Source organism: Colletotrichum tamarilloi (assembly GCF_030869305.1).
Source record: "Colletotrichum tamarilloi strain Tom-12 chromosome Unknown Scaffold_46.1, whole genome shotgun sequence".
Classification (NCBI taxonomy): domain Eukaryota; kingdom Fungi; phylum Ascomycota; class Sordariomycetes; order Glomerellales; family Glomerellaceae; genus Colletotrichum; species Colletotrichum tamarilloi.
The window spans coordinates 113263-129224 of NW_026849429.1; the positions used below are offsets into that span (position 1 = coordinate 113263).

Genomic DNA, 15962 nt, shown 5'->3' on the forward strand with positions numbered 1-15962 from the left:
CCTACCCTGGGAACTTCCCACCATCCCCCGTCCATCACTCTACGCCGTACCGGAGTCTCCTCTTCTTCGCTGCTATCCACGAATACGTCTTCGAGGTCCTTGCAAACTGGGACCTGTCTCTCTCCTAATTGCCCTAGCCTGGCCTCCCGTTCACATCGGCGCACTATTCGTACGCCTTTGCTTCCCCTACGCAGCACTACCTATCCGCCAAGACCCTCTTTTCCTTCTTCCAGACCTCTTCTACCTCTTCTTCCCTCATCTCCCACCCTTCCCCTCCTACTCCTTTCCTCCTTCTTCGTCTCTCCAGCTCACGACGAAATCTGGATCGCCAGTCTGTCTGTCTGCGTCTTCGTTTCCTAGCGGCAGAGATTCCGATCCCGCTCCCGACCACGCATCTCACTCATCGTTGTCGTCGTCAACGTCTTCCCGATCACTTGCCGGTCCTATGATCGTGTCACTCGCTCAGCAACAATAACAGCACTGCTAGTCACCATCTTTAGTACCTACGTTTCCGTCTTTCCTATGCGGTTCTCGCCTTGACGCCTTTTTCCGACCGTTTTGACACATCTTGGCCCGTGGAGCTACATCGTCCGAACTACTGCTGCCGCCATTATTCTCTCTCCATCATCCAGAGTATAGCTTGGTCGGCATCTCTTGGCTGCTCTCACCAGCGATTGTGTATACCTCACCTTCCCCCGCCTCTCAAGGACGACACCCACTCACAACCGTCAAGCTGGACGAAAAACAACTAGAAGTTTTTATTCGGACAATGGGAGCTAAGCTGCCCAATCCGCATCGCGTCTGCAGCATGCGTAACCCACTTACGAGAACGCTGCTTTTTGCAGTCGTCGTCCTCATCGTCATGGCCCTCACCCTCAGAAACGATGCCATCGACGTTCGCGGCCGCATTATGAAGACGGGCGCCGGTGTCAAATCATCAATCACGCATCAGCAGCCCCTGGACCCCGTCAAGTCGCACGGTTCCTCGTCGCTTTCCGAAAAGATCCCCGCCGAGCCCGCTCCCTCCTCAAGCCACGTCATGAACTGCGATATCAACACCGACCACATCAAGACCCTCAAGGACAAGTACGGCCTTTCCGAGAAGATTCACTACTTCAAGCGCTACGTCAGGTTCAGTCGCAAGCCCATCCAGCGCAAGGGTTACACTGTTTTGGATCAGGAGTTCCTCCCCAAGAAGTTCAAGACTGTCGACATCACAAAGTCGTACGCCCCTGAGGAGTGCCACGAGCCCCTGGATGTCCCCGTCACACAGTCTTCCTACCCTTCCACCGTCAACGCCTCCGACTTCATGTTCGCTGTTTCTACTACCTACAAGCGTTTCAATGACCCTAAGACAAGCCCGATTAAGGAATGGGCTCACTGGCTTACCGACAGCAACGGGAAGTCCAATGGCGGCAAGCTTTTGCTGTTGCTTCTTGACGCTAGCGACGCTGAGTTGAAGGACGCCAGCGACAGGCTCAAGAGGGTTGGAATTGACGCCGACGTCGCCCACTCCGACCCCTCCATGGAGATGGCTGTTCGCTACCTTACCCTGGTGCCTTATCTGTACAACCACCCTGAGAGAAAGACCAGAAAGTGGCTCGTCACTTGTGACGATGACACCTTCTTCCCCAGCATGCACGGTCTGATTGACAAGTTTGCTACCTTCGACCACCTCGACCCTCTCTACATCGGAACCCTTTCCGAGGACGTCAACGCCATTCACCGCCACGGCTCTCAGGCTTTCGGCGGTGCTGGTGTCTTCCTCAGCGTCCCTCTCGCGGCTGCCATTAACCAGCTCTACGAGTCTTGCAAGACGGAGACCAAGATCAAGGAGGCCAACTCAGGCTGGGGTCCTCAGGGCGATATCCTTCTCCGCAAGTGTATCTACGAAAATACCGAGGTTCGTCTGACCAATATTTGGGAGCTTTGGCAATTGGACTTGTACGGCGACCCAGCCGGCTTCTACGAGTCTGGTATCAAGCCCTTGAGCTTGCACCATTACAAGGGCGGCGGTTGGCATTACGCCAAGCCCCTCCAGTCTGCCAAGGTCGGACACGCTTGTGGAGAGGATTGCGCCTACCAGCGTTTCATTACCGCTGACGACTTCATCATCGCCAACGGATTCAGCGTTGCCCACTACCCCCAAGGTATCGACTTCAACTTGGATCAGATGGAACGCACCTTCACTCCTGCTCCGGATGACATTGGCTGGAACTTGGACTACATGTTCGGCCCCCAGCGCAGATCTTTGCACAAGACCGGTCGCAAGATTGCCTGGGAATTGCAAGAGGCCCACGTACAGGAGGATGGATCCGTACTTCAGGTGTACACTCGTCGGAAGGACGATGAGCGGTGGGTTGAGGAGGATGGCGAGCCGATGAGCAAGATTGACGGTGTCATTGAGCTCGTCTGGATTCCTTCAACATGAAGTGCCCTCGGAACTGCCGAGCACGACGATACGATACGACCAGAGGCATTCCCAATAACCTCTCGCCTCATGATATGACGGGTTAGGGTGATTCTGGCATTGCAAAAAAGCTCAAGGATTGGATCAAAGCCCATTCGCAGCTCATTTCACGCATTTGTTCAACCCAGGACATCCCGGCCTGTTCGCAATAGCTGCCCTTCAGCTGAAATGGCACGGGCCCGTTTCGATTCAGACGGCAGCAAAAAAGTCAATCTGGCCGACAAAGAACGACAGGTTGCATTGCCCAGGGCACCTACCTACAATTACGACAACACCCCTGGACAGGATCATAATTATAATCCGCTGACCGTGATACCCTCATTAAAACACAACAACACTCTTCTTCGATTCGACTCGCATCTCGACTTCGGCATACAGCTCGCATTGAGCTTCGGCGTTTGAGTATGATACGGGGCATTTTTTCCACATTGACAGCATGCTGGCAAACGCTTACCAACTTTCCTTTCTTTTCTATCACTGCGGCATTGCATTGCACATAGATGGATTGCGTCGACGGATCGCGCAATCGGCACATAGACCTGTGACAGGCCGGACGTTTGGAGTCATGATAAGGACGTTGGGTGTCCTTTTTGGAGGTCAACCACCTGGTATGGTTTGATTTTGGTGCAAGGAAAGGCAAACATCGGTGCCTATGTAGAGTTCCAGAACAGGTGTATACCAATGCTACGAAATATTCAACAGTTGCAAACTTGATTTTACAACCTTCCGTACCTGAGTTCTTGAGAATCTGTGCCTTCGAGTCGGATCGCCATCGGCTGAGAGATGCTCGAGATGGGACGAACTGCTCATTCTGGGCCTGATATCCCAGGCCTCAGTCAATAACGGTCGTCAGGCACCAAACTGATTTGTCTCAGCCACGCCCCGCCCCCACCCGAGGCAGGCTCGCGCCACAATGCACTCGTGCCCCGCCAACGTCAGTTCCAGCGCAGCTTCCTTTCCATGCTTCGAACAATGAAGTCATGAGGCTTGTGACATACCGCGCCTAGCTCGAGGTTCTACAACGACGTCCCCTAAGCCCCGAGAGGCACTCTTCCACCATGGCGACGTGAGTATTGCCTTCATACACACCAGTGTCTCTCCTAACTTTCTCGTCATGGCCAGCATTTCGAATATTCTGTCGTTGCCGTTCCGCAAGTCCACACAGCTCTCGCTCTCGTCGACGATACGACAGTACATCAACACCAAGTATGACCAACACCCGGACATGTTTCGTCAGGACCTCGAGGTCATCGACGCCCTGCGACGAGATGCGGTCAACGTGAGGGAACCGCACCCTAGCGGCGTGAAAAAGCTGCAGGCCTATGCGGGACAGCTCGTGTGGATCGGGGGCAAGTTCCCGATCGACGTACGTCTAGCAATTTCCACCCAAACCAGAGAGAGATGGTAAGATCGCTAACGCAGATTGCGAACAGATCGGGGCTGAGTTTACCTGGTACCCAGCATTGGGTTACAACACTGAACGACCGATGGTGCGAAACAACCTCAAATACGAACTCATGAACATTCTCTACAACTTGGCCTCCCTCTACTCCCAACTTGCGGTCGCGCAATCAAGATCTGGTACGGAAGGTCTCAAGACGGCCGCGGGCCACTTTGCCTCGGCGTCTGGAGTACTAGAACATATGCTGAAGGAAGTCCTGCCCGAACTGCGCATGTCTGACCCGCCCGAAGACATGGACGCCAACACCCTCGAGTCTCTGTCCCAACTGCTCTTGGCACAGTCGCAAGAGTGTTTTTGGCAAAAGGCAGTCATGGACGGGTACAAGGATGCCATCATTGCTAGGCTGGCCGCTCGTGTCTCCGATCTCTACAACTCGGCGGGGGAGGCTGCTATGAAGAGCGAGGCGATCAGCTCTGCTTGGATCCACCACATGAGCGCAAAGCACCACCACTTCGCTGGTGCGGCGCAATACCGGGCCGCATGCGATTGTCTCGAGAAGAGGAAATATGGCGAAGAGGTTGCTCGCTTGCAGGACGCTGTGAGCTGTGTCAACGAGGGCTTGAAGGAGAGTCGGGGTGGCTACCTTAATAAGGCGGTGCTCGAGGATCTTAATGGTCTGAAACGAAAGGTCGAAGAAGATCTCAAAAGGGCAGAGAAGGACAATGACGTTATCTACCTTCGTAAGTACCGAAATCTAGTAAACAGAGGTCGCAAGGCTAACTCGAGAAGAACCTGTACCGCCAAAGTCGGAGCTCAAAATTCTTGACAGAGCCAATATGGCAGTCGCTAGAGTGCCTCCGCAAGTAGCCAACCCGTTTGACTACGTCGGGGATCAGGCCGAATTCGGTCCAGCACTTTTCACAAAACTAGTTCCGTTCTCCGTTCACGCCGCCATCACTATTTACGAGCAACTGCGCGATCGCATAGTCAACGAAAACATTATTGGTCAGATGGAAACGCAGACAGAAAAGCTTCATGCCATGCTCAGCTCCATCAATCTCCCGGGTTCGCTGCAGGCACTTGAGAAACCGCTTGGTCTGCCTCACAGTTTGGTCCACCACGCGGAGGAAATACGGCAGGCAGATGCTATAGGAAGGATTCAACGGGCCTTCTCGGATATCGATAAGTTACGGACTGCCGACATCGCCATCTTCAACGAAGGTAAAGCGATACTGGCAGCCGAAGAGGAGGAGGACAACCGAATGAGACGGAAGTACGGCACAGACAGATGGTCAAGACCGGAAAGTCGCAGCGACCCCCAGGGAGGCCAGTTCTGGGCTCAAGTAGCCGAGATCGAAGGCTACTTTGCGAGCAGTACCAGCAGTGATGCGGTCGTTCGAGAGAAGTACAAGGAGGTACAGGACTTGCTCGAGATGCTCTCTGGATCCGATCGAGCCATCATGGACTATGTGCCTTCATCCAGGCGCATGGACATCCCAGAGCACCTGAAGCCGGTAATAGGTAGGCTTCGGGGGGCTTATAATGATGTCCTGCGACTTGAGTCCAAAAGGAGAAAAAAGGCTGAGGTGCTGCGGGAGAAGGCGAGGACGGACGACATCAAGCCGGATATCCTGAAAGAAGCTGCACGACTCGAGAGAACATACCCGACAACAGCAATTGTCCCGGCCCACTTTGAGGACTTTTTCGAGAAGCGTCTTGACAAGCTTTATGACTCTGAGATCGAAGCGGTGGCCAAGGAAGAAGACGAGCAAGAGCGCCTCATGACTGAGGTGCAGAGAGTCAACCGAGAGTTTGAGAGTCAAAAGAAGAATATGTCGAGTGGTAGTCGCGAGCGGGAGCTGGCACTTCAGAAGCTTGACAATGCCTACTACAAGTACAAAGAAATCGTCAACAACGTGGACGTCGGTCGCAAGTTCTACAATGACTTGAGCAAGGTCGTGGGCCAGAACTTTCGCGATCCTGTCAAGGCCTGGGCTGCAGAGCGGCGGATGGACGCCAAGAGTCTTGAGGAGTAAGGAATAACCCCTCTGCGTATCAGCTCACCGTACTAACTAGTTTATAGGGAGGTCAGCATGCCGCCGCTCAATTCACTGAACCTGAACCGATCCCCGGTCCACTCCCCGACCGGCTCAAACTACGACCCGCGGCCCCAATCCTACTTTAGCGCCAGCGTCGTCCCCGGCACAACAGCCCAGCAGCAGCAGCCACCGTCGCGGCACGAGGTTCACTCTCCCGCTGAGGCACATATTCAGTCATGGGCCGGGTCGACTGTCGAGCCCCAGCACCCGAGACCCGCGGCGGCAATGTCGAACATGTGGCAGCCGGATATGGGCATCAAGTTCGGAGCTCAGCCAGGTGCACCAGCACCTCCCGGCGGATCAACACAAGGCCAGGGCCCGGCAAGCCAGCCGCCGCAAGGAGGCACCTGGAACCCGTCCTCTGGGATCAAGTTCGGTTAGGACACGGATCGATTCCCACCGCCTGCAAAGAAGGGACGGTGAAGAGGGAGGTGGACGGGCAAGTCCGATGGAGGCTTCCATTTTGTCGGCTTTGAGCGAGTAGTTTGGCGTTGATGGGTTTGTGTCGTCTTGCTAGATGTACCATAGCTCCGTCGCAAAGCACGCTTGTCGTGTTTGCGGAATGAAGAATACGTATGTGGTTCGTTCATGTATACTGAAGCATACTCAAGCATAGTCGAAGTACTCCGCAAATGTCGAACCGCCAGATGATTTCTCGTATGGATCCAAAGGGAATTCTAAACCTGTTGCACACGATGTCTTGCCAGTAGACCATTAATCAAAATTGCCTCTTTGAGGGCTGTGTGGACTACTAGATCTTTGAAGCGCGGAGGATATGCCATTTCACTAGATGTTCCTTTGGAAATTCGTCCCTCCCCCACCTATCATCCATTCCAGTGTTCACAGCGAAGCGTAGGGTTCAGAAACATGCGCTATGACAAACAACATTTGATATCTTGAATCGACACAGGTTCTTAAGAGAGACTCGGGGTGGAGGCGACTATGTATGGCTGGAAGCGGGATGTCCCAAGGGCGTGGGACGCTTGACGGTATTATGTAGATTCCTCTAGAACGGAATTGGAGGTGAAGAAAGTTCGGCGCTATTTTTAGTCTCATGGCTTTTTGGAATGTTTTCTCCATTTTTATGCGCCTCTTGTCTCTTTTTTCTTTTTTTCTTGTTCGGCCGATAGGAATTGGAGAAATGAAGTCTGGGGGTTACATGGCATTTCAACCGCAGTTGACCGCGGGTTACAAGGCAAGAGAGAGGGGAAAGACCAAACACGTGATAACGTGCTCTTGGAACCGCTTGAATCGGAGCCAATTTGAAATCAGTAAGTGCAAGCGCGACGTTTTGCCGGGGAAAGGGTTTGTGAATCAGTCGGTGACGTCGCTGAGTCAGTATCTGCCGAAATCATTTCGGACATGATCCGCGGTAGCCGTTGAAGAGTCTGCAATTTGTACAAGGTATGCAGTTGCCGGTCAGGGAACAACTGCCTCATGTATGTATGGGTGGCCTACACGGAAGAAGGTGACGATTTTGAGAGTATGAGTTTGTAGATGCTGGGCATCATGTTGTCGTGGCAATTGTGAGTTTTGTTTACTTGGAAAAAGTAAAGCTTGGGGAGCGGCAACGCGGCAGGCAATCGGGCGATGAGCCAAAGTGGAAAAGTTCAAAAATTCGATCCTGACAGCCAACAGAGATCGGGATCGGTTGAACGCTACCTGGGTACCTTATTGACAAGAGGAGAAAAACGTCCGACCGAGTCATTCCATTGGTCTCTTTTTTCCTTTGGCTGTGGACGCGTTTCATAGGCCGCTCTAGAACGTGGGAGAAGGCCCCAAGAAGAGACTGACGGGTGGATCTTGAGTGAATCTGGAAGGGGGAAAGAGGAGGGGTATGATGTCAGATTCTCTTTGGTTGGAAAGAGAGCCTCGCCCACCTACTGCCAACCTCCTGCCACCCTATGGGCTGTGTATGGTGTAGGTACCACAACAAATGGATGTGTTTTCCTTCGGTATCCATTTGCGGCATCTTTTTTTTGGGGGATGGGGGGGGGGCATCTTCCATTCTTTTTTTTTCTGCCCTTTCCACCATTCCTTGTTGCGTTTACCGCCAGCCTAACAGTTACCGCCCTGCCGTCACCGCCGCCGCCGCCAACAGAGAGAAAGTCGAAGAAATAGGAAAAGCGCAACGCCCGGAATGGTTTAGGTGACACTTCGCACTTGCCCGCCTTTCCGCATTCCTTCCATGCCCCTCCCCCTTCTCCAAATGCACCCCGTGGCCACGCGAAGTTCACGAGCGTAGTGTTGTCGCTCCCCGCCGGACTGTCACTCCGAAAGGCCCCTTTGGACAGGAAAAAAAAAAAGAAACCAACCTAAGCAACAAAGCCTCGGAAAAAAGACGCAGAACAAATCTGAAATCTGAGGAGAGAGGCATAGAGAGGTAGGCCTAGGCACGAAAGCCGCCAACACCGCCGCTCCCCCCTGCTTGCGACCCCTCGACATCGAAGCACGGCTACGCTCCTCTCACTCTCAGTCTCACACCCACTGCCCACTGACGCTCATTCTCATCCTCGTTCTTACTCTCAAGTCTCACTCGCTTTCCTTCTAACTCCCTCGCCAAACCCGGCTCACCTCACATACACACGCTCCCGCAGAGAACCGCACCCGCCACCCCTGTGCGGTGTGCTGCTGCTGCTGCTGTGCGCGCATCCGCGTGTGTGTATTTTCTTTCCCACATTCAAATGTCCGAGGCCCAACGCGAGCGGGAGGTCCAGCGATATCTCCAGAGCTGGCAGGTCGCCCAAGGTTCCTCCTTCAACGTCGCCCTCAATGTCGATAGCATCGCCGCCCCGGACTTACATGGCAACGGCTACAAGCCAAAGGCCTCGGCCGACAAGGCCCTCACCGCCTTTGCTCAGCTCGCCGTGCTGAAGCTCGACGTCAAGCGTGCCATGGTCTCGCTGATCGATACCACCACCCAGACCATTCTTGCCGAGGGTACCCGTAGCGTTCAACTTGGAGACTTTGAGCACCTGCAGGATTCAAACAGTAGTGGTTTGAACGACGCCGATGAGACGAATGTTGATAATGAACTGTGGCGTACGTAGGCCTCTCTATTCGGGACATCACATCACTCAGTCCCGGCCGCGGCTGCGGTTGCGGTTCGCCTCCGAAGCTATCCGCCGTCGCAGCATGTCGACAGTCTTCTTTACAAATGCTGGCCTCATGCTCGAATCTTATTTTCAGTGTGCATTGTCGGGCTCAGACATGCGGGAAGGAGGGGGCGGATCGTTTTGGGAGGTCCTATGCTGACATTTGTGATTTCCATAGTCGGCGCCACCATCCTTTCTCGTCCCGATGCCGTTTGCGAACACTCAATGGTGAATACTTGCACAGGTTTAGACCCCAAGGGCCGCCCGTATACGGCGACCGGACTCATCGTCAATGACTGCCGCCTCGACCCTCGATTCGCGCAGCGCCCCTATGTGCTCTCGGAACCCGGCGTACGCTTCTACGCTGGCGTGCCCATCATCTCACGCAGCGGCCACAAGATTGGCTCCTTTGCCGTCTCCGACGAACGACCTCATGATGGACTCACGGCGGAGGAAATTCGGTTCATGCAGGGCGTCGCGCAAACGGTTATGGAACATTTGGAGTGGGCCCGGGATCGCGTGGATAGGTTCAAGGGCGAGCGGATAGTGCGAGGACTGGCGACGTTTATCGAGGGATGTTCTACCATGAACGAAGATTCAAATCCTGTCAAGGACGACATACCGAGGAGCCCCTCGACGGTACGGCCACCGGATATGCCGCTCATCTCGACGCGACGGCCGATGCCCAGATCGAATTCGTACTTCCGCAACGCCGAAGCACTCGTCCGGTCTCGAGAGTCATCAGCGTCTCGTCAGCAAAGCAATACTACGGAACCTCAGGGGCCCAGCACCGAGAACCCGCCATCGCCCAAGAAGGCATACCAACCGAGGGCCGACGGCTTGTCGAAACTCTTCAACCGCGCAGCGGACGTCCTTCGTCACTCGACGCTGGCTGACGGCGTAGCCTTCTTTGGAGCCACGGCAACGACTGCTACTCCCGGAAGCCAATCAAGGTCGGGCAGGAATCAGTCGTCGGACGAGGAGGATGTCACACGACCCGCCACATCAGGCTCTGGGCTGGATAGCTCCGACTCTGACACCTCGCCCTCCGCCAGGCCCTGCAAGATTTTGAGCTTCTCCGTGGCTGATGAGCGTGCGCGCGCGCGCATCGAGCAGGGCCCGGCGCTTTCACTCGGCATTCTTGAAAAGTACTTTTCCATGTTCCCCATGGGCAAGACCTTTTCCTTCACCGAAGCCGGGCTTGGGGTGTCATCTGGCGACGACAGTGCTAGTGACAGGGAGACAATGGGCGTCGACGGGGCAGCGCCGCCTGACAAATCCGAAGGCAGACGGCGAAAGGTCAAAATGGTTCACGAAGAGCTCCTCAAAAAAATACCCGGAGCCAAGACAGTGGTCTTTGTACCACTGTTCGACTACGGTGAGGACAGGTTAGCCGGCGGGTGTTTCCTCTGGACCTCCGTCACCGGCCGCATGATGAATCTCGACCAGGACCTCTCGTACCTCCGAGCCTTCAGCAACAGTATCATGACCCAAGTTGGCCGCATCAACAGCCAAAAGAACGAGGCGGCCAAGACGACCTTTATCGCGAGCATGAGCCACGAACTCCGCAGTCCCCTCCATGGCATCCTCGGATCCGCCGAGCTTCTGCAAGATACCAGCACAGACGCGTATCAATCGGGTCTCATCAGCTCCATCGCCACCTGTGGAAAGACGCTGCTCGACACGCTCAACCATGTTCTCGACTACAGCAAGATCAACAGGCTCGGGCGGGCACAGATGAGACGGCGCGCTAAGCAGAACCAGAATAGGCCGGCAGCCATCACGTCGGACTCGCTCGAAAGCTTGAGCATGTCCTCCGTAGTAGACCTGGCTGTTCTCGTGGAAGAGGTGGTTGACGCCATCGCCGCGGGCCACGCCTTCAAGAAGCTCGTCGGCGCGGGCTCCCTGGATGGACCCAAGCCCAGCATCAGTGTCAAGGAGACGAATAACGTGAGGTCGGTGGGCAACTTCCAAGCGCCGGGGGCCAAGGGTCCTGTGTCAATATTGTTAGATGTCGACCCGAAGATACCTTGGTTGGTGAAAGCGCAGCCAGGCGCCCTCCGGCGGATTATCATGAACTTGTTCGGGAACGCCCTGAAGTACACGACACAAGGCTACGTTCTGGTTTCTTTGACCGGCCAGGCGAGGTCCGAGGGAACAAAGATCGACGCCATGATACGCGTGGCGGACTCTGGTAAGGGCATGTCTGAGGAGTTCCAGCAAACCCGACTGTTCCTCCCCTTCAGCCAGGAGGATTCCTTCCAGCCCGGCACGGGCCTAGGTCTTAGCATCGTCAAGCAGATTGTTGACTCGTTGCGGGGAAGCCTCGAAGTCAGGTCCGAGCAAGACAGAGGCACCGAGTTCGACGTACACCTCAGCTTTACATCGGCATCCGACGAAACGGAGGACCCCCGTGAACCGGATGAGGCGATGCGCAGCGTCGTCGACGAAACAAGGGGGATGAAGATTGTCCTCCTTGAGGAGGAGCGTACTCCTGACGCACCGCCCATGACGAAACACGCCGCGAAGCTGAACCAGATTCTCACGGAGACGTGCTCCGAGTGGTTCAAGATGAAGGTTGTTAAGGAAAACCCCAGCGAGCCACCGGATGCCGATATGTACCTCTACTCTGAGCCTCCCTCGGTGGAGGTGCTGGAGAAGCGCTTCAGGGAGAATTCGCGGAGATCGCCGAGTCAGAAGAAGGCACCCTTTATCATTGTGTGCCCGACGGCAGAAGAAGCAGTCAACATTCTCCAGGACCACAGCAAGCTGTTGTTGGACTTTTCAGAAATCGTCGAGGTGATACCGCAGCCGTAAGCAAACAACTCCTGGATTTCTTCAAATCCGTGTCGATGGCTAACTAATGAATGCAGATGCGGCCCGCGAAAACTGGCCAAAGTATTTAGCCACTGTCTCAAGCGGGTAGAAGAGCTGGAGAGGACCCAAGCAACGGCACGCAACTCATCCGGGCTGCTAGCCCCGATACCGCTCGCCCCCGACGGCACCACCCCCGGCACCACCCCCGGCACCAACGAAATCCGCCAAGTCGAACGAGTCGGCACCCCACTCCACCAGCAAGCCAGACCAGAACAACTCGAGCCCGCCATGGGCGTGCAACCCCTCATCAAACCCCTGGGCGCAATGGCCCTCTCCCCGGCCCTCAACGGCGGCCAGCCCGTCCTCGTGGGACAGAAGAACGTGACGCTGCACGTTCTCCTGGTAGACGACAACCAGATCAACCTCAAGCTCCTCGTCATGTTCATGAAGAAGTGCGGCTTCACGTACGAGCAGGCCGAGAACGGGCAGGAGGCGCTCGATCGCTTCATCGAGGCGTCGAGCTCGTCCATTGAGGCGAGCGCGAGTAAGCGGCGAAGGTTCGATTTTGTCTTGATGGATATCAGCATGCCGATCATGAACGGGTTCGAGGCGACAAAGAGGATACGCGAGTACGAGCGGGAGCATAGGTTGCAGGCCACGACGGTGGTGGCGCTGACGGGGCTGGCGAGCGCGGATGCGAGGAGGGATGCTGAGACGTCTGGGTTTGATGTGTTTTTGCCCAAGCCGGTGCGTTTTGCCGAGTTGCAGAAACTTCTTACGGCGTCGTGATGGGTATGTTCTAGAACATTGACTGCTCGAGGCGGTCTCCATCCTCTTTTCTCTTCATCCACTAGCATAATATACAAAGACGCTTTCTAGGAAAATAGACTAGGTCGTCTTCAACGTCAACTATGTACTTTCAGACCTGACGAGAGATCGTTCACGGTTTTTCTCAAGTAATTGACGGTTACATGGTTTGTAATTACGATACTAAAAGACAAATACCACTTTTATGCTTCTTCATTGCTACCTTTTCGTGCTTGTCTCCATCTTCCCGTTTTAATACTTTAGGACCCCCCCCCCCCCCCATCTATGAGTCTAGGACAACACCTTCACGACTGATGAATCATCTCAAGTACCAGCCGTTCCGTTCGGTTCTTCCCCCTGTTACCCTTTCGGGACATAATCTACTCCTCTTGGGAAAGAATAGGAGCCGCCGCAGGATCGTACGAGGTCCCGAAGCCCTTTGCCAAGACAGCACACGCGTCATGGACGAGTTTCCTGCTAATCTGGTGCACACTAGAAGATAAAGAAGTCAGCATATCAGCCCTCGCCCAAGCAAGCAGCGAGCAAATCAACCCAAAGTAAAAAAAAAAAAAAAAAACCAAACTTGTCGAAAAGAAAACATACCCAGCAAGCACGAGCACAGAATGCGTCGCCCCCTCATACACCGCGCTCTCGACCTCGACCCCATTCTCCTTCAACAGCTGAGCATACGCCAACCCCTCCGTCGTCAACAGATCCACCCCCGCGACAGCGAGCCACGTCCTGGGACTCTTGGCCAGCAGCTCGCGCGGCGCGAAGCACGGGGACGCCCGCCACTCCTTCTTGTCCTGCTCGCCGCGGGAGAAGTAGAGGTCTTGGTACCAGCCCATGCGGGTGGGCGTTAGCCAGGGGACGTGGCGGGTCGCGGACCAGCCTGTTGAGGGGGTTGCGGTTGAGTCGATCACGGGGCAGATTAGGAGTTGGGAGACGGGGGGCGGGGAGATGGGGGTGGGGGAGAGGGTGAGGTTCATTGTCAGGATTGCGGCGAGGTTGCCGCCTCTGGGTCGGGTGTCAGTGTTGTTGCACATGGTTTGTGGATGATGGGATGGAGGGGGAAGGGAGAACGAACGCTGAGAGGCCGCCGATTGTGACGAGGGATGTGTTGATGCCTAGACGGGAGGCGTTGGAGGGGTCGTAGAGCCATTTCAGGCCTGCGAGGCAGTCGTCTACGGCGGCTGGGTAGACGTGTTCCGGGGCGTGGCGGTAGTTAATCGTGACGACGACGCACTTTACATCTATTTTGATATTCTATCAACACTCATTGTGTCATGTTTTCCAAAACCTTCATCTCTATATGAAGATCTCATACGGAGAGGGAAACAGGGGAGAAAGAGATGACTAACATTTACAGACATGCGTCAAGAAGCCATTCTCGCTATCCAACCCCCCATTCACCCACCCGCCGCCGTGAAGCCAGACCAAGCACGGCCAGCCGCCTTCAGGCTGGTTTCCCTCGGGGACGAAGACGCGCACCTGGATCTCCTCGCCGGGGATATCCTCGTCCCACTGCTTGCCGACGGGCGAGAGCTTCTGCGTGGTGTGCGCGAGCGGGTTCGGCGCGGACCGCGAGGCCGGGTCCCAGGGCTTGGCCTCGGAAGGTTCCATATACTGGATGATGGAATCGTGGAGGGCGACGTACTCCGGGTCGAGTTTGGAGCGGACGGAGGGGTGGATTGGTTGGTGGATTGTTCGTGAGTCCGCCATTGTGTGTTGAGGTGAGAGATGATGCCTGTTGGTTTAGTTTGATGATATCGTCTCTTGATAAGTCAAAGTACACCTCGTATGGGGTGGTGGTCTGTCTGCTGGTGTCTAGAGCAACGTTGTTGAGCTTCACGTTGGTTGGATGTTGAAAGTTGAGAGAGGAATGAGTGAAGTTGAAGATAATTGACGTGATTGGTGAGGTGGAGCTCTCCGAGGTTGGAAAATGAGGCTTTTTAGAAAGTTTGTGGTGGACGGACCCTTATCCCACCCCCATCCCGTAGCTTGAGATTTGCCCGTTCTCGGTAATCTTCGTTGAAATTCGTATGGAGCGTCCCGCTCGCACCGGCGCTGGATCGGACGGGCAGAAGGACCCGCTGATCCACGATTGAGTCAAGATTTAGCGGCTTTGAGTCAACGCCCAGGCATCGAAACACGCCAACTTCCGCGGTCACGATGATGAGGTGAGAGGCATATGGGTAAATAAACAAAGATGGATGGTGAGCTATTTGCTAATGTATGAGAGATATGTACGTAGAGGTGCATGTCGTGTAGTTAGAAGAGTTGATTCCGTACTTTTCCAAGATCAATGATCCTCGTCACTAATCTTTCTTCACCCCATCTATCTAGGTGGATACCGGAACAATACACTGCTTAACACATCCTCACTACCTCAATCTCTGTTACTATCACCATCAAGACTCTGTTTTCTTCTTCTTTTTTGTCTCGAACCAGCTCTTTACGTGTTCTCTCGCGGCTATGCTCGTCTAGCAGAAACGACGCCGTCAACTGTTGGTAGCAATTCACGCCTGATATATCACAGCACCTTGGAGAAACAGAGGAAATAAGAACATCGATAGAATACGAAAGGCCGTCGATATTTGCTAGCAAGTTATCATGTCAACTACTTGTTACCCTGAGGTACGCATGATAGACTGACCTTATCATCGCACTCCATAATATTCGAGGGAGATGACGGGTCCGGGCTCGGCAGGCTTGATGAGAACTGCGCCAAACCAGACTCCCGGCTGCATGAACACAATAATCCATGATGAGGGAAACATTGAAAGAACAGAACAAAGTGACGATGAATTACTGCTGAGGTTTTTCTTCAATCAACTTCAATTATACACATGATTGGTGTCACTTCTTACGAGATAGTTTTCGGGTAATAGTGAGCATGAGGTATCAAGCCAGGTAACTTGCAAGGTGGTTAGCTACCTTGTCTTATATGCAATTGGAAGATCAACAGCCGGCTGCCACAAATTATGCCAAAGTGGCGGCTTCGCAGCTGTCTTGCGCAGATTGAGAAGAGGGACTCGACTTATTATAGAAAGAAAAGAGGAAGGAAAGATCATCGCGGCCTTCCGATTGTGCGGAAAAGCGCTTGGCTTGTGAACGGAAAAGTCACGGCGTGATAGGGCTTGGCAAAATGGCGATGCTGATACTGCAACATGAGCAGGCGTCACCGCCTTCTGACAATGGAGCAAACGCCAAGCATCGAAGCAGGTCAGCCGGTTTAACGACCGCCGAAGGAATCGAGTTCTTCTGATTCT

At 54.4% G+C, this 15962-nt stretch overlaps 4 protein-coding genes across 4 annotated transcripts; 3 read left to right on the forward strand and 1 right to left on the reverse strand.

Moving 5' to 3' along the window:
- Positions 1-808: 808 nt before the first annotated feature.
- On the forward strand, positions 809-2431 carry CTAM01_10274 (uncharacterized protein; the record flags this gene model as incomplete). The annotated part of the gene is made up of 1 exon (XM_060526290.1): positions 809-2431. The coding sequence occupies one exon, from the start codon at positions 809-811 to the stop codon at positions 2429-2431; it is 1623 nt and encodes a 540-aa protein (XP_060379063.1).
- Positions 2432-3383: 952 nt separating this feature from the next.
- On the forward strand, positions 3384-6352 carry CTAM01_10275 (BRO1-like domain-containing protein; the record flags this gene model as incomplete). Its single annotated transcript, XM_060526291.1, has 6 exons — positions 3384-3404; positions 3478-3536; positions 3593-3836; positions 3904-4612; positions 4662-5904; positions 5956-6352. 6 exons carry the CDS (start codon positions 3384-3386, stop codon positions 6350-6352), a joined length of 2673 nt encoding a protein of 890 aa, XP_060379064.1.
- A 2303-nt stretch (positions 6353-8655) lies between these two features.
- Positions 8656-12672, forward strand: CTAM01_10276 (hsp90-like protein; the record flags this gene model as incomplete). The annotated part of the gene is made up of 3 exons (XM_060526292.1): positions 8656-9013; positions 9245-11879; positions 11940-12672. 3 exons carry the CDS (start codon positions 8656-8658, stop codon positions 12670-12672), a joined length of 3726 nt encoding a protein of 1241 aa, XP_060379065.1.
- Positions 12673-13070: 398 nt separating this feature from the next.
- CTAM01_10277 (uncharacterized protein) lies at positions 13071-14412 on the reverse strand (the record flags this gene model as incomplete). The annotated part of the gene is made up of 4 exons (XM_060526293.1): positions 13071-13182; positions 13294-13707; positions 13778-13956; positions 14062-14412. 4 exons carry the CDS (start codon positions 14410-14412, stop codon positions 13071-13073), a joined length of 1056 nt encoding a protein of 351 aa, XP_060379066.1.
- Positions 14413-15962: the final 1550 nt, after the last annotated feature.